The 26,812-nt window shown below is 39.4% G+C and overlaps 1 protein-coding gene across 5 annotated transcripts in view; it reads left to right on the forward strand.

Moving 5' to 3' along the window:
• The first annotated feature begins 960 nt into the window (after window positions 1-960).
• Window positions 961-26,812, forward strand: part of acaca (acetyl-CoA carboxylase alpha) — a 30,642-nt gene continuing 4,790 nt past the window's right edge. The window contains exons 1-51 of one of the 5 annotated variants that reach the window (XM_042008500.1): window positions 961-1,060; window positions 2,232-2,490; window positions 4,070-4,202; window positions 4,495-4,633; window positions 4,830-4,939; window positions 5,040-5,121; window positions 5,230-5,328; window positions 5,567-5,673; window positions 5,780-5,890; window positions 5,978-6,187; window positions 6,269-6,439; window positions 7,009-7,170; window positions 7,441-7,604; window positions 7,733-7,883; window positions 8,077-8,180; window positions 8,268-8,495; window positions 8,612-8,762; window positions 8,883-9,017; window positions 9,907-10,053; window positions 10,148-10,336; window positions 10,590-10,690; window positions 10,802-10,890; window positions 11,028-11,152; window positions 11,558-11,671; window positions 12,097-12,210; window positions 12,308-12,397; window positions 12,513-12,631; window positions 13,865-13,888; window positions 14,326-14,472; window positions 14,923-15,066; window positions 15,178-15,280; window positions 15,368-15,475; window positions 15,575-15,631; window positions 15,900-15,944; window positions 17,084-17,125; window positions 17,620-17,835; window positions 18,027-18,182; window positions 18,279-18,503; window positions 19,276-19,431; window positions 19,518-19,664; window positions 20,062-20,331; window positions 20,636-20,733; window positions 20,868-20,988; window positions 21,112-21,222; window positions 23,305-23,448; window positions 23,543-23,663; window positions 25,744-25,840; window positions 25,978-26,074; window positions 26,160-26,295; window positions 26,373-26,550; window positions 26,631-26,743. In XM_042008500.1, the coding sequence (XP_041864434.1) occupies window positions 2,261-2,490; window positions 4,070-4,202; window positions 4,495-4,633; window positions 4,830-4,939; window positions 5,040-5,121; window positions 5,230-5,328; window positions 5,567-5,673; window positions 5,780-5,890; window positions 5,978-6,187; window positions 6,269-6,439; window positions 7,009-7,170; window positions 7,441-7,604; window positions 7,733-7,883; window positions 8,077-8,180; window positions 8,268-8,495; window positions 8,612-8,762; window positions 8,883-9,017; window positions 9,907-10,053; window positions 10,148-10,336; window positions 10,590-10,690; window positions 10,802-10,890; window positions 11,028-11,152; window positions 11,558-11,671; window positions 12,097-12,210; window positions 12,308-12,397; window positions 12,513-12,631; window positions 13,865-13,888; window positions 14,326-14,472; window positions 14,923-15,066; window positions 15,178-15,280; window positions 15,368-15,475; window positions 15,575-15,631; window positions 15,900-15,944; window positions 17,084-17,125; window positions 17,620-17,835; window positions 18,027-18,182; window positions 18,279-18,503; window positions 19,276-19,431; window positions 19,518-19,664; window positions 20,062-20,331; window positions 20,636-20,733; window positions 20,868-20,988; window positions 21,112-21,222; window positions 23,305-23,448; window positions 23,543-23,663; window positions 25,744-25,840; window positions 25,978-26,074; window positions 26,160-26,295; window positions 26,373-26,550; window positions 26,631-26,743 (6,631 nt within the window). In that variant the 5' untranslated portion in view covers window positions 961-1,060; window positions 2,232-2,260. Of the gene's footprint in view, window positions 1,061-1,142; window positions 1,505-2,231; window positions 2,491-4,069; window positions 4,203-4,494; window positions 4,634-4,829; window positions 4,940-5,039; window positions 5,122-5,229; window positions 5,329-5,566; window positions 5,674-5,779; window positions 5,891-5,977; window positions 6,188-6,268; window positions 6,440-7,008; window positions 7,171-7,440; window positions 7,605-7,732; window positions 7,884-8,076; window positions 8,181-8,267; window positions 8,496-8,611; window positions 8,763-8,882; window positions 9,018-9,906; window positions 10,054-10,147; window positions 10,337-10,589; window positions 10,691-10,801; window positions 10,891-11,027; window positions 11,153-11,557; window positions 11,672-12,096; window positions 12,211-12,307; window positions 12,398-12,512; window positions 12,632-13,864; window positions 13,889-14,325; window positions 14,473-14,922; window positions 15,067-15,177; window positions 15,281-15,367; window positions 15,476-15,574; window positions 15,632-15,899; window positions 15,945-17,083; window positions 17,126-17,619; window positions 17,836-18,026; window positions 18,183-18,278; window positions 18,504-19,275; window positions 19,432-19,517; window positions 19,665-20,061; window positions 20,332-20,635; window positions 20,734-20,867; window positions 20,989-21,111; window positions 21,223-23,304; window positions 23,449-23,542; window positions 23,664-25,743; window positions 25,841-25,977; window positions 26,075-26,159; window positions 26,296-26,372; window positions 26,551-26,630; window positions 26,744-26,812 lie in introns of those variants that run through there. The other 4 variants (XM_042008498.1, XM_042008499.1, XM_042008501.1 and 1 more) reach the window with 4 other exon arrangements.

Genomic DNA, 26,812 nt, shown 5'->3' on the forward strand with positions numbered 1-26,812 from the left:
TCTGCAACCAAAGTTTCCTGTCAATTTAATATGAAAGCTAAATGTATTCAATACTTGTTTCAATCACACCTGATCAAAACAGCATGAATCAAGATTCGAAAGAGTAGTTTAATTCAAAACTCGTGTTGAACTGTCAGCCGTCGCACGTGTGTGTATCTGCAGTACAAGTTTGACAGACCAGACCGCTTCTTCCGGGTTCTGCCCCGCCTTCAATCATCCTAAACCCGCCCACAACATTTCCTGGAATTTCATTGGTCCGCCACAGACGACAGCTTCATAGATCGAGATGAAATAGAAAATAATTACTTATTCTACTGATGGAAGTAGTGTTGGAAATCAAAACATTATGATTATTTAAACTCTAAATTTACAGTCTAAATATATAGTAAAGACTTATAAAATGAAGAGCTTCTTTAAGTCTGTACAAGTGAAAACAAGATTGAAAACACAATCAACACACGGGCACGTGTGGAGGTGAATGTGAGTTTACAATAGAATAATTTAAACAACGTTGCCATTATCAAATAGAAGTCAACATCACGCATATGACAGCATAAAACTTAGCATAAAACAGTCCGGGATAGTTTATTCATTTGTGATTTTTTCTGTTTTTGTTTGACAATAATTTATTTTATCTTGAGAGTAACACCACACTATCTTAAATCGTGTATATCTTTATCTAAATTATTTTTATCCTGGTTGATGTATTTTATGTAATTGAATATAACACATTTTCTGTGGTTCTATTCTACACTTACTATTTTAATAATAATCATAGGAAACAGTCAAGAGCGATACAGTGTTGGTGTATTGGCCTCTCTATCTTTACTATTTCTATAGCGGAAGCTGCTGTCAGAGGTCATCGTCCAAGAGTAACCTGCTTGCGCATCATCACATCACCCCACTCTCTACCGTTTAGGTGTCTGGTAGAGCTGTGTGACCTCATCATGATGTGATTTTTTTTCATCATCACTGGACACAGAGATGTCTGGCACACAATTAATTTATTGACTCAGTTCACTCAACTTTGTCAGGATTACGTGTCGGTTTATCTCCAGCGGTAAGTTGCATGTCTAGATGTTTATCTCAGATTATGGTATCCAGATTACAGTCGATGTTGGTTCAGGACATATTTAACACCCATGCTGCATTACATTACACCGGTCGGTAGTAGAGACAGCGCTACTGTATCGGCATTGTAATGGAATTAGCAGGTGCCCTGTAAGCTAGCGTTATTAGCATCTGCGCTTTATCTTTATCTGGAGCTATTATACGGTTAAGGGCTAGCATTGACCTGACAGGTAACGATACAACGATTACTAGTGAGCGGCTTGGCTGCTGGAGTTGTGTAATTTGATCATATTATTTGCGTTAGAGGATTCGCTTTGCTAGCAAGCTAAATGTAGTCGTTGCTATCAGTTTGTGATGTTCCCCTGGTTCACCTTTGTGTGTCTGGTTGGAATACTCGGCTTGTTTTTCTGGTCCCGCAAGCAACTATCGATAGGTAAGGCGTGTCTTTCTTACCCAAGAGTCTACCCTTTCCACTCTCTTGAGCAGGTGTAACAGTAGTAGCTAGAGAGGTAGGTTGACAGTATAGTGGCAGTTAACAGTCTGTCCTATTTATAATTAACGGTAGATTGAACGTTACCGCAAACTTTTTGAGTTAACAAAAATTGAGGAAGAGCCTGCTAGAATGATTGTAGCTAACAGTAGTCTGGTTAGTTTAATGTGATCTTAAGTGAGTTTAAAATCTACATAAAATTTTCCGGACCAGGTAAACTGCATTGCCTCAGGTATGTTTTGATTTCATTCCTCATTAAGTGGTAGGCATAATATATCCATTACAGGTCAACATAGTTTCTTGATTCGTGCAAGTTAATATTGTGTTAATATAAGTTTTCGAATACTTGCTTTTTTTTTTTTTTAAATAAGGCATCAGTTAATTCTAGTTTTAAGGTTTCTGATAACAAAATGACAATAATGTTTAGTTATAATATTTAAAAATGTTACACAATGGTATATTTTTAGGAGCTGCACAAAATGTATTAAAGCCCAGAATACAGATCCAAGTGTTGCAATTTCACTTGCAATATTGATAAAAACTGAGATTATGCAAACCACTTTTGCAATTTGACAAACAACATCAGGTCCTTGCCAAAGGGTGTCACCCATATATGCAAACTCCTGCCCATCTTTATATCTTTTGCTCCCAATGCTCTGTTTCTTGTCAGTGTTTGCAGCCTGTTCGTGTCGTCCAGCCATGGCACAACCGGATGGTGCTGCTAAGAAGAATCCCACTGTTGGGGACTTGCACTCTCACTTCCTTGTGGGATCAATATCGGAGGAGAACTCAGAAGATGAAATCCAAGGGAAGGCAGACATGCAGCTGGAGGAAAAGGAGATTCGGTCGCTTTCACCATCCTCCGGTAGCTCTGACAGCACCTTTGAAATGGGTTTTGACCACATGGATGGCTCCATGCTTAATCTAAGGTTGGAACTGTTTATGTTTGATGATCCTGCAGAAATATTCTGTATTCCAAAGATGTTACATGCAGTTACATTTTTTTTTCATTTAAGGCAAATTTGAGATGCAGATGGGAACATAACATGCACCTTCAAGTGTATAAGTAGTAGTTGATGAGAATAAACGTGTGCTTTAGTAATATACTAAGCATGCTCTATGCAGACTATGTACTATTCCATCACTGGATAGGCTTTTTTTTTACAGTACATATGAAAAATGTTGTTTCTCTAGTTGGACTCTGCTGAAGGGTTTATCGGTGCAGTGAGTGGGGCTTTCCTGGAGAGCAGCCACAGACTTCGTAATGTAGGTTTGGGCAAGTTGTGTAATGTTCACACACAGAAATCCCAGATCAACCAGTTGGAGCCATTCAGCACGGATGGAACGTTTTATAAAGCTTGCAGCAGGCCTTTGTCTGTCTTCCAGTGCTCAGTCTTTCACAGGGTTTGCTGAGACTCTAGTTTTGTTACTTTTTTTCCCTCAAAACCTCACACAAAAGTTGGGTGTCAGAACAAATATCTCTTGTAAGATTTCTTTCATTTGAGTTTATTAGGCTCACATGTCTTTTACACATTTATTTATATTACTATTATTTCTAAATATTTTTGTTTTTTGCTAGAAGCAATGTGAAAATAGATGTACTCGTCCCAGTCAGGAAATTTCTTTTTAATATGCGATTACCATTTTAGGATCACATGGGTCTTATGTTTTAGGCTTATTGAGTTTTTATGTAGTCTGTTTCACAGAGAAAATGAGAGAGGTGGGATGAATTTAAAGACTTAAAACTGGAAATACAGGATGGGGCATTTGCAGCTGGATTGAAATAAAACCCTGCATGTGCTTGTGGGCCCTGCATTTTAATCAGCTGAAACCTATTTGCCTCATGCCAATGATTCCTACAGTGATGCAATAATTCAGTATCAGGCCATAGGAGCTAACCAGCCAAACAAGCGCAGGCTATGCCACACCCGCCTTCTGAAAGTCACGCCCTCCCACTCTGCTAACCCCCTCTCCACCTCCACCTGTGCCGGAGCTTGATTAATAGAACTCAGCAAATCCTGTTGCAACACTTGCCTGCACATGTAAAAATGTTTAAGAACTTGTTAACATTTTGTTCTACTTCTTCAGTACTTAACTACAAGTAGTGTTTGTCATGAACCCTTTTGCTATTGTGTCACTCATTGCCTTTTCCCAATAACATATCTTCTGGCTTCTGCTTGACATTTAACAACTATCTTAGATTTTCATTAAAAAAAAAAAAAAAAAAAAAGAAAAGTTTAAGGTTATTTCTGTCACTCACCCATAACCTATAGCATTCAAGATAAGGCACATTAGTTAAATGCTGCCTTACTGGGATAATGGGTTTCTTATCAATGTGAGGTGATATCAGTGTCTTTTTATCTTCTGGGCTGGGCTTTTTTTTAATCAAGCTCTGCTGCTGAATGCTTGCTCCTAGCATTTTAATAGCTATCTAATGTCCTTCTTTTCAAAACTGAAGGTCTTAAGAGGTGCCATTTAACATTATGCCCTTTTTTTGTCTTATAACAGACCAAGCATGTCAGGGCTGCATCTGGTAAAACAAGGAAGAGATCGCAGGCGAATTGATCTTCAGAGGGACTTCACTGTTGCATCTCCAGCTGAATTTGTCACCCGCTTTGGTGGTAACAAGGTCATTGAAAAGGTAACAGGTTTTTATTTGCTGCTCTTTTTAAGAGACCCAAAGTGCTTCTAACAAAATAAACAGTAAAGCAGAGACATTTGGACATAGGTGATTGTAATTCTTTCTTAATAATGAAAGTAAATGTTGGAAGTATGAATTGTAATGACTAGAATGGTGTATACATAAATTTATCCTATTGAGCACATCCAACAAAACCTTCTGCTTTGAAATCTGTCAGCTATTTTGCAAATTTGAATGTGGGAATTATTAGCCAAAAATGAACATTAGTAACTTAACTGTTTTGCTTATCCAGGTACTTATTGCCAACAATGGCATTGCAGCAGTTAAATGTATGCGATCCATCCGTCGCTGGGCTTATGAGATGTTCCGCAATGAAAGGGCTATCCGGTTTGTTGTCATGGTGACCCCAGAAGACCTGAAGGCCAATGCAGGTGAACTTGAATTATTTTTCTCTGAACTTTGAGTAAATGCATCAACTCTGGTACCAGAATTAGCTTCTGTTCACTGACACTAACATGGAAACAGTGGACACAGGAAGGAAACTCTCTGTCTTGTAGAGGAAAGCTACGAGTCAGAGCACTGTATGTGTCAACATCATTTCAAAGATTATCCTTATGTGTTTTACAGAATACATAAAAATGGCAGATCATTATGTCCCTGTACCTGGAGGAACAAATAACAATAACTATGCCAACGTTGAGCTCATTCTGGATATTGCAAAACGCATACCAGTTCAGGTACCACCAGGCTCATAATAAATGTTGCTGGCTTTAGTTGTTATAAATATTTTCTTTTTAGCTGAATATCCACTGTTGTATTATTTTTTGCATCTTGTAGGCAGTGTGGGCTGGATGGGGTCATGCTTCAGAAAACCCCAAACTCCCAGAGCTCCTTAACAAACATGGCATTGCTTTCATGGGTAAAGGAAATTTGTCATTTAGTTTACTTTCCGTTTACGTTTTCTACATTTTTACTGGTTTAGTTTAAACAACTTTAAATTTTCATACATTCTGTGCTCTTTTTTCAGGTCCTCCTAGTCAGGCTATGTGGGCTCTAGGTGACAAGATTGCCTCCTCAGTTGTGGCTCAGACAGCTGGTATTCCAACTCTGCCCTGGAGCGGAACGGGTAGCTTGAAGTTTTTGTTCTCATTTAGCTGTTTTTATGTATAATTCAGCAATCAGTATTACTTGAATTTCATCTTATTTTTTTTTTCTTTCTTCTGGTCTTTTTTTGGGAGCCTTTTTTATGTGCAATGCCATCTAATCCTATTCTTATGTTTATTTTTTTGTGCAAATGTTTGGTGTTTCTTGTCATATTCCTGAGATTTCAGATATTAGATAATATTTTTTTCTCCATTTGTCAGGCTTGACAGTTGAATGGACAGAGAGCAACCAAAAAAAGAAAATCATCAATGTTCCTCATGAGTTATATGAGCTCGGCTGCATCCACAACGTAGAGGATGGCCTTAAAGTAAGCATGTCACCTAACTTAGGATTCACTCCGCCAGTTAAATGTGGCTTCAACATGATGCACATGCAAACATGTTTTCTGGAAACTTCTATGTTTGCATTGCCAGGCTGCAGAGAAGATCGGCTATCCAGTAATGGTGAAGGCATCAGAAGGTGGTGGAGGAAAAGGGATCCGTAAAGTCAACTGTGCTGATGACTTCCCTAACCTCTTCAGACAGGTAATTAGCACGAATTAATTTTTATGAAAATGGTGTTTTGTTTGCTTTCCATGACTGCAAGATTTTACTTTCTCTATTGTGGTTTAGGTCCAGGCAGAAGTTCCAGGATCACCCATCTTCATCATGCAGCTAGCCAAGCATGCCCGCCACTTGGAGGTGCAGATTTTGGCTGATCAGAATGGAAATGCCATTTCCCTGTTCGGCAGAGACTGTTCTGTGCAGCGACGTCACCAGAAAATTATAGAGGAAGCTCCTGCAACCATTGCCACTTCTGATGTGTTTGAGGATATGGAAAAGGTGCCACTCATTTAGTGGAAAAATGGAGATAAGTTCAATCAAATTTCAACCTTGATTTATTCAGTTATTCTTTCTCTTCAGTGTGCTGTGAAGCTGGCCAAGATGGTGGGCTATGTCAGTGCAGGTACAGTAGAGTATCTCTACAGCATGGATGGCAGCTTCTACTTCCTGGAGCTCAACCCACGTCTGCAGGTGGAGCACCCCTGTACTGAGATGGTTGCTGATGTCAACTTGCCTGCTGCTCAGCTGCAGGTCAGCCTCTCTCACACACTTGAAGTACTACAAAGTGCACTCTCTGTTGCACATGCAGTTACATAACACATCAAATGTTTGAGTCTGTCCTGTAGTGGACAGTTGGCATGCTTCACCTCATCACAGCTCAGACTGGGCCCCTTTCTCCTTGGCAACCAACTCCAAAAGAGGAGGCGATATGCACTAACACTATGGTAGATTGAGGGGTTGTATCGACATTCAGTCACGTGGTGTGCTCTACAGTGTTCAGGATTGTGTGTAAATAGGTCAGTGGCAGTCAAGCTGAAGGGCTAGGAAAGCTTGTAGTCAAGCTGATTGGGTGTTGGAGTGGGAGTGACACACTCGCTGGCTCAGGATGATAGGATCTTTTCAAGACAGTATCCACACTCACTGTCTTACACTAAGATACTCTTTGTTGGTTGTCTTAAAAACTAAATCAATTTCTCAAAAAAGATGAACTTCTTTCATTCCAAATTTCTAATTTATGTATTTGAAATTCATTCAGCTTGTTCTGGAGTTATTTTTTTTTTATCATGAACATGATCTTTTTCCTTCTTCTGTTTTGTCAGATTGCTATGGGTATTCCTCTTCATCGGATCAAAGACATTAGGATGCTTTATGGAGTCCATCCTTGGGGAGACTGTCCCATTGACTTTGAGGGACTGTCAAATACCCCCTCCCCAAGGGGACATGTCATTGCAGCACGCATCACTAGTGAAAATCCTGATGAGGTACAATTTGATCTCTGTTCTCACACAAAATATTTGCAGCTAAAGATTACAAAACCCTGTGGTTTCTGGTTCTATCCTTTTTGTTTTTGTTTTTTTTGTGTCAGCTTTTGTTTCTTTTTTCCCCTTAACTTGATGATTCTTTAATATGATAAGTACTTAAGTACCATTGTTATTCTTTCCAAAGGTTACCCTTGCCCAAATGTCATCTGAGCTGATTTGGCTTTGGTTCAACACATTAGAAGATGAACTTTGCTGTGTGTGTGATTGTAGGGTTTCAAGCCAAGCTCCGGAACGGTACAAGAGCTGAATTTCCGCAGCAATAAAAACGTATGGGGCTACTTTAGTGTTGCAGCTGCAGGGGGGCTGCACGAGTTTGCTGACTCCCAGTTTGGTCACTGCTTTTCTTGGGGAGAGAATCGTGAAGAGGCTATCTCGTGAGTAAACCTGGGTTTTTAAACCACTGCATTGTCATTAGTGTGCCCTTTTATCATATGTTAATGTTTTCTTGCCATTGAAAATTGTTCATGTGTAGTTGTCTAATCTGGTTTTGTCTCTTTTCCAGCAACATGGTGGTTGCTCTGAAGGAGCTGTCTATTAGAGGAGACTTCCGGACCACAGTGGAATATCTCATTAAACTGCTGGAAACTGAAAGCTTTCAGCACAACAGCATTGATACAGGCTGGCTGGATAGGCTCATCGCAGAGAAGATGCAGGTATGCAGAGATGTTCCAGCTGAGGCTACCTGGTACAGTTTAACTAAACACAATGGACAGTGTATGTCTGACATATAATCATAGCACTTGAACAATAATTTTATACAAATGTTGTGGAGATATTCAGAATGCTAAGTTTATCCTACTGACAGTTGTTTTTCCAGCTAAGTAATAAAGAATTTATTGCATGCAGGCAGAGCGTCCGGACACTATGCTGGGAATTGTGAGTGGTGCTCTGCATGTGGCTGATGTAAATCTGAGGAACAGTGTGTCCAACTTTCTGCATTCTCTGGAAAGGTAAAGACAAAGCAGAAAAGGTGTGGGAGTGGGGTGAGTTTGATTAGAGTTTGATAAGAGAATATGAGCACTCTATTCTCTCACCAGGGGCCAGGTGCTGCCAGCACATACACTACTCAACACTGTTGATGTGGAGCTGATATATGAAGGTAACAAGTATGTTCTGACAGTGACACGTCAGTCTCCCAACTCCTATGTGGTCATCATGAACAACTCTTCGGCTGAGGTGGATGTTCATCGGCTAAGTGATGGCGGCCTTTTGCTGTCATATGATGGAAGCAGCTACACCACCTACATGAAGGAAGAGGTGGACAGGTAACATAAAAAATATATATATTTTGCAGAACAGAATGATTATGAATTAAAATAACACATCTTAACGACCTGTTAAGAATTGTAAAATTTTTTGGGTATTTTTCTTTTTTCCATAGATATCGCATCACAATTGGGAACAAAACATGTGTTTTTGAAAAGGAGAATGATCCCTCGATGCTACGATCTCCATCGGCAGGAAAAATCATCCAGTACACAGTTGAGGATGGCGGGCATGTGTTTGCTGGCCAGTGCTACGCAGAAATAGAGGTACAGTGTACTGAATCATCTGTGTGTGCTGTTTCCAAGAAGCATTGGAACCCCTCAAATTTCCTTTCTATGTTGTCTGCTGAGTTGCATGGGTGTAAAGTTTGTAGTTGTGAATTTCAGGTGATGAAGATGGTAATGACCCTCACTGCTGCCGAGTCTGGTTGTATTCACTATGTGAAGAGGGCTGGAGCAGCATTGGAGCCTGGCTGTGTCATTGCCAAACTGCAACTGGACGACCCAAGCAGAGTTCAGCAGGTACTTTATGCCTGACTTATGCCATCTACTAAGCAGGGTTTTCTGAGCTTGATGCAAATCAACAATGACATGTAAAATATCTGTTTGGTTTAAATAATATTTCTGAAAGGAGAGGACATCAACTTATTTTTAAACCCCTTTGAACAGGAAAAGTAACTGTCAGAATAACAAAGGGTTGTCTTTTCATATGTAAGATCTGCTCTATTCTATGAGCTGCGAGCACTATACATTAGCTGTTTGGGTGTTTGTTTATGGAGTCAAAATCTCAATGAGGCTGGAAATTGATTCTGCCATCAGCGATGACAGCTCTGTTAACTGAGGCAAAGATGTGTGTTTAAGTGTGAGCACTCATCTGGACCAGCCTGATGTCAGAAAACTGTTATACAGACTTAATAGAGGAGGAGGCACCCATGAATGATGAATGTGTCTTAGATGGTGGGAATGAAAGGAGTGAGCTAAACATTCTCTTAGGCCTCGACATTTAGGGGAGTTTCAGGTTTCTTCTGTTTGGATTAAGATTCCATTGTCCCCAAATGAGGCACGTATTTGGTTGTTGTTATTGTAAATTATTGATCTGTTATTTCTTTGAGGATTATCTTCAGCCAAAGGCTTCTTCAGGTTAGCTGCTATAAGGAGCTATACAGAAGGTTACACCCACCTACAACAATAGCATTCATAATCTTATTTATACTGCAGCAATATAATTTCTTCTATTTCCCATTAGAGCAATCATGTGGTGTTGTATGTGTATGCATGTCGCTCAGATTTTCCTTCATCCAGGTCATTGTTTAACCAGTTATCCTCACCTTACTTGCTTAATACTGGTCTGTACACAACAATGCTGGAACATTTGATTTGAATATGAAGTATCTACAATTTTGTCTTATAGGCGGAGCTGCACACAGGGGCCCTGCCTTCTATCCAGGCTGTAGCTCTGAGAGGGGAAAAGCTGCACAGAGTCTTCCACAGCACACTGGATCATCTTGTCCACATAATGAATGGCTACTGCCTTCCTGAGCCTTTCTTTAGTGCTAAAGTAAAAAAAAATCATGAACACATGGATGTTCTCTGGCTTTAGTTTTTTCCTACTGTCAAAAGTTCCTGATACAAGTTTTGTTTGTCTGTCTCAGTTGAAAGAGTGGGTGGAAAGGCTCATGAAAACCATGCGCGATCCATCTTTACCGCTGCTGGAGCTTCAGGACATCATGACAAGCGTGTCAGGTCGCATCCCCCCTGCTGTAGAGAAGGCCATCAAGAAGGAGATGGCTCAGTATGCCAGCAATATAACCTCTGTGCTCTGCCAGTTCCCCAGCCAGCAGGTACCCCATCAACATATATACACACACCATTTACACTGCACCAACAGAAATGTTCTTATAAGTCAGTTACAGTAAAACACCTGTAAGTTGCACATTTCTTATCCAGGATTTCACACCCTGCTTCCTGTGCACAGTTTTAATATAACATAACTTTTTAGGTGAGGGTTCATCTGTTCCACTAGGATTAAATGCTCATAAGCCTCCACTGCTGCTGGGATTAAATGCTTATATTCATTATCTCCCCTTTTTCCAGATTGCAAACATCCTGGACAGCCATGCTGCTACTCTTAACAAGAAGTCAGAGAGAGAAGTCTTCTTTATGAACACACAAAGCATTGTTCAGCTGGTGCAGAAGTGAGCCACCATACACTATCATGATACACTTTAAACAGACACTTTGCCCATGTGTGGAAAAAATGTATTCCTTTTTGTCCAAGCTCATACACTTTATTTTATCCTGTCCAGATATCGCAGTGGCATCCGAGGTCACATGAAGGCTGTGGTGATGGACTTGCTTAGGCAGTACCTGAAAGTAGAGATCCAGTTCCAAAATGGTGGGGAACACCTGAAGTTTGTTGTGTTTGAACTCGGAAGCATTGCACTGACTTTCTGTCTCTTTTCGGTGGAGCTCTTTTTCCTCATTTTTTTCTTTGCATTTTTATTAAAGTTCTCTGAATTGGTCTGTTAACAGGACATTATGACAAGTGTGTGTTTGCACTGCGTGAAGAAAACAAAGGTGACATGGCCAATGTCCTCAACTACATCTTTTCACATGCTCAAGTCACCAAGAAGAACCTGCTGGTTACCATGCTGATTGTAAGTGTCCTTTCTTACTGAGGAAGAGGAAGTTAAAGGTCTAATTAATGAAGACAGATTCACAGTTTTATGATATCTGTATAAATAATTTAGTGCAGAAACAAGCCTTGTTCTGGCTATATCAACATATCAGTGAGTCGTTGCTTTTAATGTTTTTAAATAAGACAGTAGATTTTATACATCTTGTAATCTACAACACAAATGTATGCAGGTAAGTTAAAGAATATAAGTTTATGGTAGAAGTAGCAATGTGTACTAAAAGTAAACACTTATAAACTGCCTTATGCACTCTCCTGTATTAATCTTGATTTAACGGAAACCTAGTCAGAGATGTAGCTCATTCAAGTGAATGATAAAATTGTTGCAAAAATAATGTCCTTTTTATGATATATTGTGTGTGTCTAGGACCAGCTCTGTGGCCGTGATCCCACTCTGACAGATGAACTGATGGCCATCTTGACTGAACTCACACAGCTCAGCAAGACAACCAACGCCAAGGTGGCACTGCGTGCTCGGCAGGTCAGATATGGTTTCCTAAACTTTTTTTCTTTTTATTAAAACTGAAAACAAGAATGAAAAAGATGCACTGTTAGCAGAAAACCTGAAAACAGATATTAGCCTGTTTACAGCTAAAACGTTTAAAGCTAAAATTCTTCTGAATCTTTTAAAACCCTAAATCCGGCCAAGCCATTATGTAAGGCGGTAAATTCACCACTAGATGTCAGTATATACCTTCAACTATGGGAGGGATAAGACTGTGACATTTATTTTCATGAGAGAAAATTAGAATCAGTAGAAAAGCTAGAATAAAAATGTAATATGTAATTACAAAATTCACACTTTAAAGTGTTGAGTTAAACCAAATAAAGGGGAATATTGTCACAAGATGTGCAGGAGTAGGCATGTCTGGTTCCTGAAGTACCATGTTAATCTTCTTTACTCAGGTGCTGATAGCTTCCCACCTTCCCTCCTATGAGTTACGACACAATCAGGTGGAGTCCATCTTCCTCTCTGCCATTGATATGTATGGTCACCAGTTCTGCATTGAGAATCTGCAGGTGGGAAATAAAAGAGTGCAATCTATTGTTGCTTCATTACTTCCTCTAAAAATGGACAGAGTTCCTAATAACAGATTATTCCTTCTTTTTTTTCTAGAAACTCATCCTTTCGGAGACCTCCATCTTTGATGTTCTCCCCAACTTCTTCTACCACAGTAATCAGGTTGTCAGGATGGCTGCCCTCGAGGTGAGAAGAGTGATTTCTCTATGACTAAAATCAGTTTACCTGAACTATAATTTTACTAACTTAGAGGTGCTTCACATGTTTAACTTTTCTCAAATTTTATTTCTCATAATCTCAGGTGTATGTTCGCAGAGCATACATTGCCTATGAGCTCAACAGTGTGCAGCATCGGCAGCTCAAGGACAACACATGTGTAGTAGAGTTTCAATTCATGCTTCCTACCTCACATCCCAACAGGTATTACACATGAAAATGCCAATAACGCTTACAGGCTATGTATTACTGTTCCTCTCTCTCCCCCTATGATGGCACTGTGGAGACAACCATTAATAGTGTTCATGGCAGAGATGTTGGCATGTTGGCAGCATTGTGGTGTTGTAACTGCTATATTTTAAAATATATCTATTATAATAATATCACCAGCATTTGGTGGATTATTAGTTTTTGTTATTGACTCTTGCTGTATTTCAACATCTAGCTGTTTGTATTACAGGTGAAGATGTGCTGTGGTAACGTCAAATGCATCCCTCTAACCACATGAGTGTTCTAGGTTAAAAAAAATCTTAAGATGAATGTCAAAATCACATTTGAATAACAGATTTATATTAATTGGATGTCATCCATGGTGCCACAGTCCTTTCACACCGTTCCCACCTATATGTCATTGTTCACTGTGCTCCATGTAAATGCCCACATGTGCAATAGGCTGTGTTTTTGCAAGGATCAACATGCTTCCCATGGTTCATCGAAAGTGTGAGTTCCATTTTCATCAAAATTCTGACTCTCAAGAGTCAAATGAGCTGCTTTTCCTTGTAAATTCATGGAAAAATCTCAGAAGATCCTCTATGTGGTGTCAAACACGTGTTAAAACAGAGATAAATAGGATTTATCTTGTACATGCTCAGCATTTCAAAAAGCTTTTAACAGACGTCGTACTGTGGCATTTCCTGTGGAGTTTGTTTTCCGTCCTACCCATGCGGTTGTGTATGGTGTACTGTTTTGCTTGCTGTTCCTCTGCAGTACTGTTTTTATGTGCTGTGCTGGTTTCAGATTATTCACAAAATTATTTGTTGAAATTCTCTGAATGCCATCATGTTCTCATTCTGTTGCATGCTACTCATATGGCATGTTTGTATTAACCTTCATGTTTTCCTCGTTAAATAGAAACTACACAACAGTGTGAGACTGCTGAGTGTTTCTCTTTGTTCAGAGTTTATCTCAGGACAAGAGTGCTTTTACATCTAATGATGCATGTTTTAAAGGGAACAGTCAAAAAGGGGAATGTGTGCTTCTTTTTGCTAGAAAGATATTTTAACTTCATTCTTATGCTCATTTCATCCATTTAGACACTGATAAATACAAAAAAACACATTGACACACTGTCATTCCCACACATTTCTCCACCTTGACTGTCTTCCTTTCCTGATGGCTGACACTAACCACATAGTAATCAATGTTGTTTGATTGCAGAGGGAACATCCCCACTCTAAACAGGTATTGTAAACATTCTTTTTATTGCATAGATTACTAATGAATGTAGACTAGCTAGCTGCATGGTCTAGATTCAGATCAAGTTGTAATTCCAGTAATTCATCAGCAAGTTGTTGGTACTTTTGAAATTCCCTAAAATTAGATAGATTTTCCTGTTCAAGTGTAGTGTGGTTGATAAGTGCAATGTTTTATAATTTTACTGACAACTGCATGGCTCATGGCTTTCAATGTTGGTGTCAAATATTTCTTGTGTGTGCGTGTGTGTGTGTCCTGTAAAACAAGTGTTTAATCCTAATTGCTAAGTGCCTCAGTATTGTGGTGATTAAGAGTAAGTTGGATAAAATTTAAGAATAAAATTTAAGACCAGATTAAAAAATTTTAGGAGATGTTGAACTCTGGTAAGAATATCCAGACCTTAAACCTCTCAACTGTCCTGCCAGGAAAATGCCCACTCCAGTCCCGGACAATGTAAAAGCCTTGGACACTATATTAGAGGAACCTAAACCCCAGGACGTTAAAACACAGGATAGTGAATCTAAGGATAATGCAGAGGAGAAAAATACCACAGATGTGGAATCTGTGGACAGGTTCGGCACACAAAAAAACCTCTTTAGTGCTTACAATGGGTGAAACTTCTGGGTCGCCTTCTTGCCACCAAAGACTAACACCTAACACAATGAAACACCAGTATGTAACTAATGTTTCTTTGTTCTCATGAAAGGATTGTCGTCCTTGTTTTTATTTGACTAACATGAGGTCTGTCAAAAGACCTTTGGGAATTGTTTAGCTTCTTTTAATGTGTTCACTCCTCATGGTGGAATTTTATTACTTCTTCCTATATTTGAACCTTATTCAGTTTTTATTCTTCAAGTCTGTTGCTTTCAGTTGTTTTTATACACGTTGTTATAGTTCTGCTTAACAAACTGCCAAAAGGCTGAAGAATCAAAACTGTTGTGAGGTTCTTAAAATCTTCTCTGAGTAAGTTTTGTATTATTGCAGATTCTCATAGCAGTTGTTTGCTGTCTTCTTCATCCTAGGATGTCTTTCTCCTCCAACCTGAATCACTACGGCATGGTGCATGTGGCTAACGTTAGTGACGTCCTGCTTGATGCATCTTTTACGCCACCTTGTCAGCGCATGGGAGCAATGGTCTCTTTCCGCTCCTTCCAGGAGTTTACACGGTCAGTTCTTATATAAAAGACTTTTTAACCTGAATTTCATTCATTCGTTAGAGAAAACAATATGTCAATCATGAGTTTTGGATTGCGTAATTTATTTATTTATTTTTACAGGAACATTACTGATGTGCTGAGCTGCTTCTCTGACTCTCCTCCTCCAAGTCCAACTTTCCCAGATGGAGGCAGTCCAGTGCTGTATGGGGAGGAAGACAACAAGGTGAAGAGGACAGACTGCTGCCAGATAAAGGCATTATTACATAGCCATATGACTGAAGCTAAACTGTGTGTTTGCTTTGTCATTCAGAGTGTCCCGGATGAGGCTATCCACATCCTTAATGTGGCTATAAAGACTGACAGCGACATTGATGATGATGGCCTGGCAGCCATGTTTCGGGAATTCACTCAGTCAAAGGTGGCTGCTCTTGACAACAAGGATTGTCTTTATTTTGATTTCAAATGTCTAAAATACCCCAGAAAAATGTATTTTTATGACTTTTTACCTTTTTCCCAGAAATCGCTGCTGTTTGAGCATGGCATCCGAAGGCTGACTTTTCTTGTTGCCCAGAAGGTAAAGGTTCTATTAAATATTTATTTAGATGCCATTTGTTTCCACAGTCTCCTGCCTTGCATGCCACTAGTTGAGCAGTTCATTGCATGCACCAAAATGTAATATATCTTACATCTTTCTTTCTGTAATTACTAATATTAGCATAAAAAATAAATTACATTACTGTGTTAATTGCACTAATAATTTGCATTTGAAATTTAGCTCTTTTTCCTGTTTCTCTCTGTATCTCTTTCTGCATGCCTTGCTTTTGCTGCATTTATGATGACAGGATTTCAGGAAGCAGGTCAACTGTGAGGTGGACCAAAGGTTTCATGTAAGTACTGGAAGACAAATGAGCAATCATCCCCCACCTTACTAAGGGAGTGCACATTATATATCCAGACAGTCACACATTTTAGCATCAGTTTACTAAGTTACAGGGTTTTAATGTACCTACTTTGCTCCATGAGCTCCTGCAACTCCTTGTTTTCAAATCAGCTGTACCAGCTTAAATAAACAAAACGTATCAGTCTGAATTTTTTTTTACTTTTTAGCTTTCTCATCATTTCTAAGGCCCTTATTACCACAGTAATGGGAGCATGCATTTTAACATGGATGGCCAATTTTGAGCTGAAACCCCAATCATGACAGATTTTTTAAGAAGCATTTATTTATCTTTCCAAATTTAACCAATAATCAGGACAACCACTTATATTCAGAAAGCAGAGACAATAACAGGGATTAGATTAGGAGAAATGCCCAGTCCTTTCACCTCTGCTGTCATTTTAACAATGCAATTTGATTTTTTCTTTTTGATGGTACCATAGTCTCTAATGAGAGGTAATCAGGCTTACTGTCCTCCATTCAACGTAGGGTCTCTCACTTGCATGCACAGTGCTCGCCTTTGATAAAAAAAAAGAAAATTTTCCACACCTCACTATAATGTTGAGTAAAAAATAATACCTAATCGCAGTGTCAAATCATAGCTGATGCAGGTTTGCAGTATGTGTACTGTGGCAGCTCTCGCCATCATGGAGGCTGTGAGTTGATAAGAGCATCTCCAATCGGTCTGGCATTGTTTTGGCAAGTGGGACACTTCATCTGATAATGTCAAACAGGGCCACCGGGCATTTTTCAAAAGGATCACATGTCTCTAAAGAAAGGACATGTTTTATTCATAAGCATAGTGAGTGGTGCTTGTAAATGTGGCCTGTTACTATCATGATAATAACTTGCTGCCTTAGTGAATACGCAGTGATTCTTGGAGACATAAATTATGCTTAAATAAACAGAAGAGAGTACTGTTCTGACCAAACTATTTTCACCTCCTGTATGATTTTTAAGTGGCAAATTTCCACTGATTTTTATATAATAATAATAATGTAGAAATGTTATCTTTGCAAGGTATTTTCTACGTACATACTGCTGACTTATTTCACTGATATTTCTTTTTCTCTTACTATTTTCACACAGAGGGAATTTCCAAAATTCTTCACATTCCGTGCTAGAGACAAGGTAGGTGTGCTTTTTCAGAAATCCCTGAATTTTTCCTATTACTGTGAAATCAACTGCAAAGCTTAAAAATGAAAACAAAGCAGAATTAGCACCAGTACCATAAGTCCTCTGTGTCTCGGGCATTTCTGAGTTACATTGAATCAAAGCCAGCGATGGCCACTCTTCTCCACCGTTGCTGATAGTTTCTGTGCAGTGACACAACTAGAACTCATTATAGTAATGAACTCTTTAATTATGTCCCCAATTTAGGAGTAATGACTCCCATTAACAGCTTTCTGAGATTGAGATTGTTCAGGATTTCATGTACTTAACACAGCCTGTGGCTGAAAGGCATATTTCTACTAGTATACCAAGATGATTTTAACACTTTTCCTAGTACCGCTTCTGCCCATAGATATTGGAAGTTACCACAAGTGAAAATTATATTCAGAAAAGGCTTAAAGCAGAATCATTTGAAACGTTGTGTCGCTGAGATTTTGTCTTGTTTTTAATAGTTTGAGGAGGACAGGATCTATCGGCACTTGGAGCCAGCATTAGCATTCCAGCTGGAGCTGAACCGCATGCGTAATTTTGCCCTGACTGCCATCCCATGTGCTAATCACAAGATGCACCTGTACCTGGGTGCTGCCCGCGTGGAGGTGGGCACAGAAGTTACTGATTACCGTTTTTTTGTCCGAGCCATTATCCGCCACTCTGATCTCGTCACAAAGGTACGAAAATGGGGGAAAAGGGGGATTATTTTAGAAGTAATGTATACTTAATAAAAAATACTTAATATTTAAATTTAAAATTTCAATTTTTTCACAAAGTTAGATAGATACTCAGATACTTTCTTTTTTAATCCTAATACCTGATCACAGCAGCTCCTACTGACAGTTGTTGTGGTGTGCTTATTCAATAGGAGGCTTCGTTTGAATACCTTCACAATGAAGCTGAGCGTCTGCTGCTGGAAGCCATGGATGAACTGGAGGTGGCTTTCAATAACACAACTGTAAGAACTGACTGTAACCATATCTTCCTCAACTTCGTCCCCACAGTCATCATGGACCCATCAAAGGTTCGAGATTAAGTCTGACACACACACCTTTAATATAGTGAGCACACTGTTATCAGTGAGTTTGCCTTTTTGCTTATCTTTCCCTACAAATTTCAGATTGAGGAGTCTGTGCGCTCCATGGTGATGCGCTACGGCAGCCGCCTGTGGAAGCTGCGTGTCCTGCAAGCTGAATTGAAAATTAACATCCGACTGACTCCAACAGGAAAGCAAATTCCCATCCGCCTTTTCCTTACTAATGAATCAGGCTACTACCTGGATATCAGCCTGTACAAAGAGGTCACTGACGCCCGAACGGGACAGGTGGGGCCCAAAGATCGACAGGTGGGGCACTCATACATTTTCCATCTCATCTGCTTTTTGTCCAGTCTTGGGCATAGAGTTACAGCTCCATCCTGGAACCCTCAATTCTTGAACATCAATTTGTAATTACACTAAGAAAATTATTTTAGATGCACTGATTCGATGCAGAGTTCCAGTATGTTATTGTACCTTTAGCCTGGTGGACAATTCTTTTCATAATATGTTTCCCCTTGCAGCAGACCAGGTAAGATGCACTTCATCCAGCATTACCCATCAGCCATGTCATTTCTCCTTCATCTGTTCATTACTGAATTATTTGTTGAATGGATTAAATCTGCATGAAGCCATCAAGGACAAAAATAACTTTTTCTGTTTTCCTTTTCTTCATTTTTGCACTGTAATTGCTTTTTTAGTTCTTAAATTGTGAATGTGAGAGATGTCTAATTTGATTTCTATTTTAAAGATTGTAGATGTGGTTGAGAAAGAACTGGTGGCATTTCCAGCAGCTATGATAATTACAAAAGTTGAGTTCCATTAAAATACTGAACAATGCAGGGAGGTTAAAATAAGCTAAAGCTGGAAGATTAAAACTAAAGAAAATGACTGTACTTACACCAGTGTTGCACTTTGAATCCAGTGTTTTTGCATGAATTCATGATGTGCCTGACGCCACGAGACTTCTCACAATCATCACATCCAACTTCCTCTTTTTTTTTTTTAGTCTTGATCCCAATCTTGTTGAAAATGTTGGTATGGCTGTAAAATGACTTTATTCATCTTTCTTTTTGTCTAGATAATGTTCCAGGCATATGGAGATAAGCAAGGCCCCTTGCACGGTATGCTCATCAATACACCCTATGTCACCAAGGACCTGCTGCAGTCCAAGCGCTTCCAGGCACAGTCTCTGGGCACAACCTATGTCTATGACTTTCCAGAAATGTTTAGACAGGTACCATATAAAAACACACTTTTATGAATGTTTGGTTAGTTTCTATTTTAAAAAAAATGGCTCATACTTGGAATTTTGTCTCCCAGGCTCTGAAAAAGCTCTGGCACTCCAGTCAGGCACATGCCCATTTACCCAAATGCCCTCTTCCATCTGAGCTGCTCACCTTTACTGAGCTGGTTCTGGATGCTCAGGATCAACTAGTGCAGATGAACCGACTACCAGGGGGCAATGAGGTCAGTGTTTTACACGTCTTATATCCATAAACACTCTTATAAAAAATATGGAAACGATTGCCATTTATTTTTCTTTGTTTGGCTTTCTTGTACTTCTAAATGTGTAATTCTCCTTTCAGTCTGTAGGTGTCTCTCTGTTTCTTTGGTTGTTTCATTGAGTTCTTGATAAATACTTTTAACTGTTTAGTTGTAAGGCTTAATGCATCAGTTGAAGGTTTGCTTATGAAATATAATTTATTTGTAATAACTGTTTTTATTTTTGCATAACATACAAAAACCTCACACAAGATCTTGTCCCCAGTTTATCGTTGCATTAATAAAAAGATAGCATTTCGATTATGTAGTTATTCATAATGTCCATTAATCTTGCTGAAGTGTCTCTGCTTTGCCACTCCAGATTGGGATGGTAGCATGGCGAATTACTCTGCGAACTCCAGAGTTTCCAGCAGGACGTGAGATCATAGTCATAAGCAATGATATCACACACAAAATAGGCTCATTTGGACCACAGGAAGACATGCTGTTCCTGCGAGCTTCAGAGATGGCTCGAGAGAGCGGCATCCCTCGCATCTACATTGCTGCCAACAGCGGAGCACGCATTGGTCTGGCAGAGGAAATCAGGCACATGTTCCACGTGGCCTGGCAAGATCCAGCTGATCCTTACAAGGTTAGCCAGCTGAGTCCCAAATACTTTACCTAAGGGCTTTTCTGATTCAGCAATTTTTAGTTTTGCAATCTAATAGTTGGTGTTTAAAACTCACCAGTTTTTAAGAAATATTTTCCAATTTTACCTGTAATTCCACAGCTGAGCATCTATATGTTAAGCCTGTTATTTGTTTTGTTTGTATGTGTTGTACACGCATGCTCCATTTTTTTTTACTTTAAACTAATTATTACTTTTTTGTGCTCCTCATGTACAATAAATATACTTGCAAGTTGTAATTAATCTGTGATCGCTCTGTCTCCTGCAGGGTTTCAAGTATCTCTATCTCACACCTCAGGATTACAAGAAGGTCTCAGCTCTAAACTCCGTACATTGTGAACATATAGAGGATGAGGGAGAATCCAGGTATAAATATATATTTTTTAGAGAATGCTGTAGTGTCAGTGAAGAATGCATCATCCAGCAGCAGATGTCAAGTACAAAGCTTTGGGGGTCGTATCTGGTTTTGGGTGAATAGCATATGTATGCTGTCTATTCAGGTACAAGATTACAGACATTATTGGAAAAGATGAAGGGCTGGGTGTGGAGAATCTGAGAGGATCTGGAATGATTGCTGGAGAATCTTCTCTAGCTTATGAGGAGATCATCACCATGAATCTGGTACAATTAACTGCATACAAAAGCATGTTCATGCATGTAGTCTGCTCTTTACCCTTGAGCTATACACTTGTGTGATCTTTCAACACATCCTTTATTATAAGTATTAAGATGCTTGTTTCATAGGTAACATGTCGAGCAATAGGTATTGGGGCCTATTTGGTGAGACTTGGACAGCGAACCATCCAAGTGGACAACTCTCACATCATCCTCACTGGCGCTGGGGCCCTCAACAAGGTGAGATGATCTACAATATAAATTTGTATTTCAGTACATAAAAAGACTGTTTTCATCTAGCGTGCTGGTAGCAACACAAGATAAGCACCAAATGAGCTGTGTCTAAAAATCACACAAATATTGAATCTGCATTTTAATGAGAACATCTCTAAAATTATTCATGTGTTGGGGTATGAAAATTTAAGCAATTGTGATACAAAGGTCAAATAGATGTGTAAGTAAAACAACAGTTTCTTCATTGTTTCTATGAAAATAAAACTGGATTCAGTGAAAGACGTAAATGAGAAGCAAATAATGTGTACATCTGTGCGTGTGTGTCAAAGCAAGAAAATGAGAAAAGTCGACTGTGATTTTTGTTGCTTGTTCCAACTCGCTGATCGGGCAATTTTAAGGCTCGCTCTTTTTCCCTCGCTCTGTTCTACAAGGATTCCCTTTCCGATCCCAGCCTCAGGCCTGCCTGCCACTCAAAGTGGAATAATTGAAAGCGAACCATGAAGTTGTATTTGCATAGAAATAGAGTGACATGCCAGAGGCTGCAGAACAGGACACCCATATCATTTGTTTTTAATCAAAATGAAAAGTTTTGCTGATGCAGATTGTTTTTCTGCATACAGTTGATTAGTGTGTGCGTGTGCATGTGTGTGCCTGCATGCTTCGCTACCTCCTGTCTTGCTTTCCATTCTCTGTCCTTGTCAATACATTAAGATGACTTCATTTCAAATTAGATGACAGATCACAACATGGTAACTCATGCAAATGGCCCAATAATGGCGCGTCTATTTTCCTGGAAGCTCAGTTGTATTCAGATGGCTCCGCTGTTAAGCTCCATTTGCACATGGAGAAATATTTATGCATTAATGTCCACAATGCTGAGGTTTTATATTGCAGTGTATAATTTAGTTTACAGTTACTTTTGTCATTTAAAAATACTATATAAAAAGTCTTTTGCTGGCAGCACAGTGAAGAAGCAATGAATCGTTTTCTGCTCATCTGTCATGTGGTTTACTGGCTATTAAACGAAACTTAATAAGGAGCAGCAGCCGGCCACCCAGAGATCATCATTTCATTAGCTGCTGGAAATCGCTCACATTTTCATGGGGACTGGATAGTAACTACTGGCACAAATACCCCAGTGAGCTGTTACTACCAGTTGGCTCCTCGATTTCTTCCTCCCAGTCATCTCACTCTGTTCTTCCTCCAGTATCTCCTCCTCCTCACCCTGCCATGGAATCTTAATGAAGCCGGCGATGGCCGGAGGCACAGGGGTTTTGTGTATGTCAAGGTGACTGTAATGTTTCTTGTGGCTGCCATCTCTCCTGACAGCTTTAGGAGAGTGTCCTAGATTTGTAGTCCGATACATAACCATTAATGGTAATAAAGAAAGTAAATGATGGCTAAAAAGGTGAGAGCTGAGGGTAGGGATTGAGCTCCACTCTGATTTTTATGGAACCATGTCAGCGCCCAGCCACCTGTTCTTAGCCGCTTATGAAAATAGGGTGTGCTGGGAGTGAAATTTTATGGCTTCAGGTTGGCAAAGGGGCCTTGCAAAGATAAAAGGAAGTTTGGTGGCTTCCAACTTAACCTTCCAATAGTCTGCATTACAGCTTATAAATGGAGGATTGCATAACAAAAAATAAAATGATTGTATAATAACTGAATGAATGCAAATTTAGATTAGTGATGTGGAAGGGGCATGCATTTATTTACACCCTGTTGTGGAAAATCCTCCAGGATCCCCCTAATGTTGTGACAGTGGGGATAGATTTGGCTGTTTTTAATCTGTACTAAGTGTTATGTGGCACATTCTGATCGTTCTGATTCTGAGTTCAGTTTTACAGCTGTTTTTTTCCAGTTTAAAACCGCAAGTAGGTTTTTAAGGGGTAATCCGCATTTTATTCAGATAAGTGAAGGAAAGTGTTGACATTTTAGAAAAATCTGTGATGCACTCTCAGAAATATTGTGTTCCTCTGTTATATGCTTATAAAGCCCAATTTAAAATAAAAAAACTTGGTCTGGAATTTAACAGTGAAAAATAATATTTGTTTAATTCCCCTGGATATTTGTCTCCTTTATCTATGTTAGGTGCTGGGCAGAGAAGTGTATACGTCAAACAACCAGCTTGGTGGAGTTCAGATCATGCACAACAACGGTGTGACACACTGTACTGTTTGTGATGATTTTGAGGGAGTCTTTACTTTGTTGCAGTGGCTCTCCTACATGCCCAAGGTAACATTTAACTATGAGTTTAATTCATTCATTCAAATGTAAAGAACTACTCTGTTTGGTATTTAATGTGAAACTATAATTTTTTTTTTTCCAGTGTAAATCTAGTCCTGTGCCCATTGTCCATGCCAAGGATCCCATAGATCGGCTAGTGGAGTTTGTTCCTACCAAGGCTCCTTATGACCCTCGCTGGATGCTGGCAGGGCGTCCCAGCCAGAGTGAGTGAGAGTGATGTGTGAACGATCACAGAAATTTAACCACCTATTTTTGAATTTACCACTTTGTGTTATGTAATAACATCTTGCTTGACATGGAAAGCGTTGTTGAGGCAGACTATTATACAGGGTAAGGTACGGTTCTGATTGTTGATGATTGACTGAATGTGCAACGCTTTGTTTCTACTAAGCAAGTAAGATTAAGTAAGATAATTGTGATTATTTCTTAGATCCCATGTAAAAAATATATACATAATCGATGCAAGTCCAAAGGGCTGATTGGGGGGGGGGGGGGGGGGGGGATTAAAAAAAACAACAACTTTGAACTCTTATTTATTTAGCAAAAAATTACTATTTTTTTTTACATAGACGTCCAGTGTTAATAACCAAATCTAATAACTTATTTTCTTACTAATGTGAAAGCACTATTTTGTTCCATGCACTGAAGTCATGGGCTATGCTTGCATGTGCTGCAACATTCAGATATAAAATCCATTAAATCCTTACTCAAAATGAGATACTACCATGGATGCAACATTTTTAGATTGCTGTAAGTCTTAGAGGACCACAGACAGGTCAAGTTGTACTTGACCTGATAAAGTAATATTTAAAGTAAGCAATAACTAAGGATAGGATATGAGCAATATTATTATGACATGTAAGCACCTCAGTTATAATATGATACAGTATCTTACCGGAGGTTTCAGGGCATTTTGCAACACATACAGCTCATGCTTCACGACATTGGTTTGAAGAGTTTCCCGGTCTGCTTGTTATGAACAGTTTTAAAAGAACTATTTACATTATTTTTGGCTTGTTTTCATAAATCATTTTGCTTGTTTCTGTCACAAGATTGCACAACACCAGCAAGTAGAGTACATTGTAGAACAAAAAGGTTCTGGTACAAAGAAAACACACTGTGTACACACAAACTCGGCATATATTCCAGATAATTTGTGGTCGCTGTGCACGTCAGCGTGTGCTGGTGAGAACTTGTCCTTTCTACTGACTGCCATTACTGATGCTTACAGATACATGCAATACTCATATCAATCTATATACATATATACAATAAAGAAGCTCCCCTACCCATCACAATGCATCATAAGGAAAACAGCAATTGCCACAGCGTAAGTCCTGCATCAAGTGCTGCATCCTGCACATTCTAGACAACTGTGACCTACATCTCCTTTCTATCCAGCCAGGAGTGCATAGCAGGAGTGCATAGCAGAAAACTATCAGTGTTCATGTGTGCAAACAGTTTAAGACTTTGGATGAGCGAAACCGGTGCCTGTGCAAACATCATAATCAGTGTATATCCTTATTTAGATTAAGATGGATAGTTGGAATATTGCTGTGCTCATACCCCTGCTCTGCTTCATTTATGCAATGTCCTATAAAAAGTAGTATTGCATACATGTTACATAGCATTTAAGCTCAAACAATGAAGATCATAATCATCAATAATGCTTTCTCAGCTGTTATTAAAAGTCGTGTTATTTAAAGTAAATATAAAGATTTATTATTTCATCTTGATATCCCAAGAGTTAAAGGTTAAAATAATTCATTATAAAAGAGAGGCTATTAAGAAACCAAGAAAGGAACAGTGAGGCTTTAACATCATGTTGTTAAAAACCGGATCAGAACCTAAATTGATGTGGTGTGTTTTACACTGCGGGTCAGGACTGAGCTGGTTCCATATCAGTGTAATTACATTTTGGGATGGCAAAGAGATCGGGGGCCTTGTGGGAAGCCAGTCAACATCTCTGGTAGTGATGAGTGGCTAGGCTTAATTGAGTGGTAACCTCTAAGACTTGGCCATGTTTTTCAGGGCGTGCAGGCAGAGAAAAAAAGCTGAGCAAGCCTGCTTATATAGTCATCCATCATAGTTCCTGCCAAGATTACAGATTTTGAAAGAAAAAAAGAATCAAGGCCGAGACTGCATACAGAGGAAAGTCAGGGAATTCAAGAATGGCAGAGGAAGAAGGAATAGATTCAGTTGCCTTTGTGTTAATAGTTTCAAAAATCAAACAATTCTTAATTTAATCACTGTCTTAATGCCTTTCCTTCTCTCTGTGTAAAGCTCCAAAGGGTTCCTGGCAGAGTGGTTTCTTCGACCATGGCTCTTTCATGGAGATGATGCAACCATGGGCTCAGAGTGTGGTGGTAGGCCGAGCCAGGTAAAATATTACAAATAAAACATTAAACCAGGTAACATATTGACAAAAACTTGAAAGAACAAATATTATAACTTCCAAAATGTCATAAAATTAGGTTTCTTCAGTAGATGTTTATACTGAATGACCTCTTTTTACAGGCTTGGTGGGATACCTACTGGAGTGGTTGCTGTGGAAACCAGGTCAGTGGAGCTGTCAATCCCAGCTGACCCAGCTAATTTGGACTCTGAGGCGAAGGTAAGGGCAGCTTGGTGTGAAGAGGTAAAGAAAACGTTCTTGAACATTGAGGTATCAATGCCGATTTTCTGATTTGTGCATTTAGATCATCCAGCAGGCGGGACAGGTGTGGTTCCCTGATTCTGCTTTCAAAACAGCCCAGGCCATTAAGGACCTAAACCGAGAGGGCTTACCTCTCTTAGTATTTGCCAACTGGAGGGGCTTTTCTGGAGGAATGAAAGGTACTTATTTTTCCTTACTAATCAGTCAGTATGGAACTGAAACCATCATTTATCTCATTTAAAAATGTTGTTTTTAGATATGTATGACCAAGTATTGAAGTTTGGAGCCTACATTGTGGATGGGCTGAGGGAGTACCAGCAACCGGTCCTGGTTTATATTCCCCCACAAGCTGAACTGAGAGGAGGTTCATGGGTGGTCATAGATCCTACCATCAACCCCCGCCACATGGAGATGTACGCTGACAAGGACAGCCGGTGAGTTGGAGAAACAAAGGAGCATTAAAATGAATTAGCATTAATTCAGCTTTGTTGACTTGACTCATGTCTGTGCTCAGAGGTGGTGTGTTGGAGCCTGAGGGAACAGTGGAGATCAAGTTTAGGAGAAAGGACCTTGTGAAGACCATGAGAAGAGTAGATCCGATCTACATGGGCTTGGCTGAAAAATTAGGTGAGTCCTGCGCTTCAACTCTAATTATGGCTCTCTAGAGTTTTCTTTGTCTTCTGCAGCCTTGTCCTC

The sequence above is a fragment of the Melanotaenia boesemani genome, chromosome 15 (assembly GCF_017639745.1).
Source record: "Melanotaenia boesemani isolate fMelBoe1 chromosome 15, fMelBoe1.pri, whole genome shotgun sequence".
NCBI lineage: Eukaryota > Metazoa > Chordata > Actinopteri > Atheriniformes > Melanotaeniidae > Melanotaenia > Melanotaenia boesemani.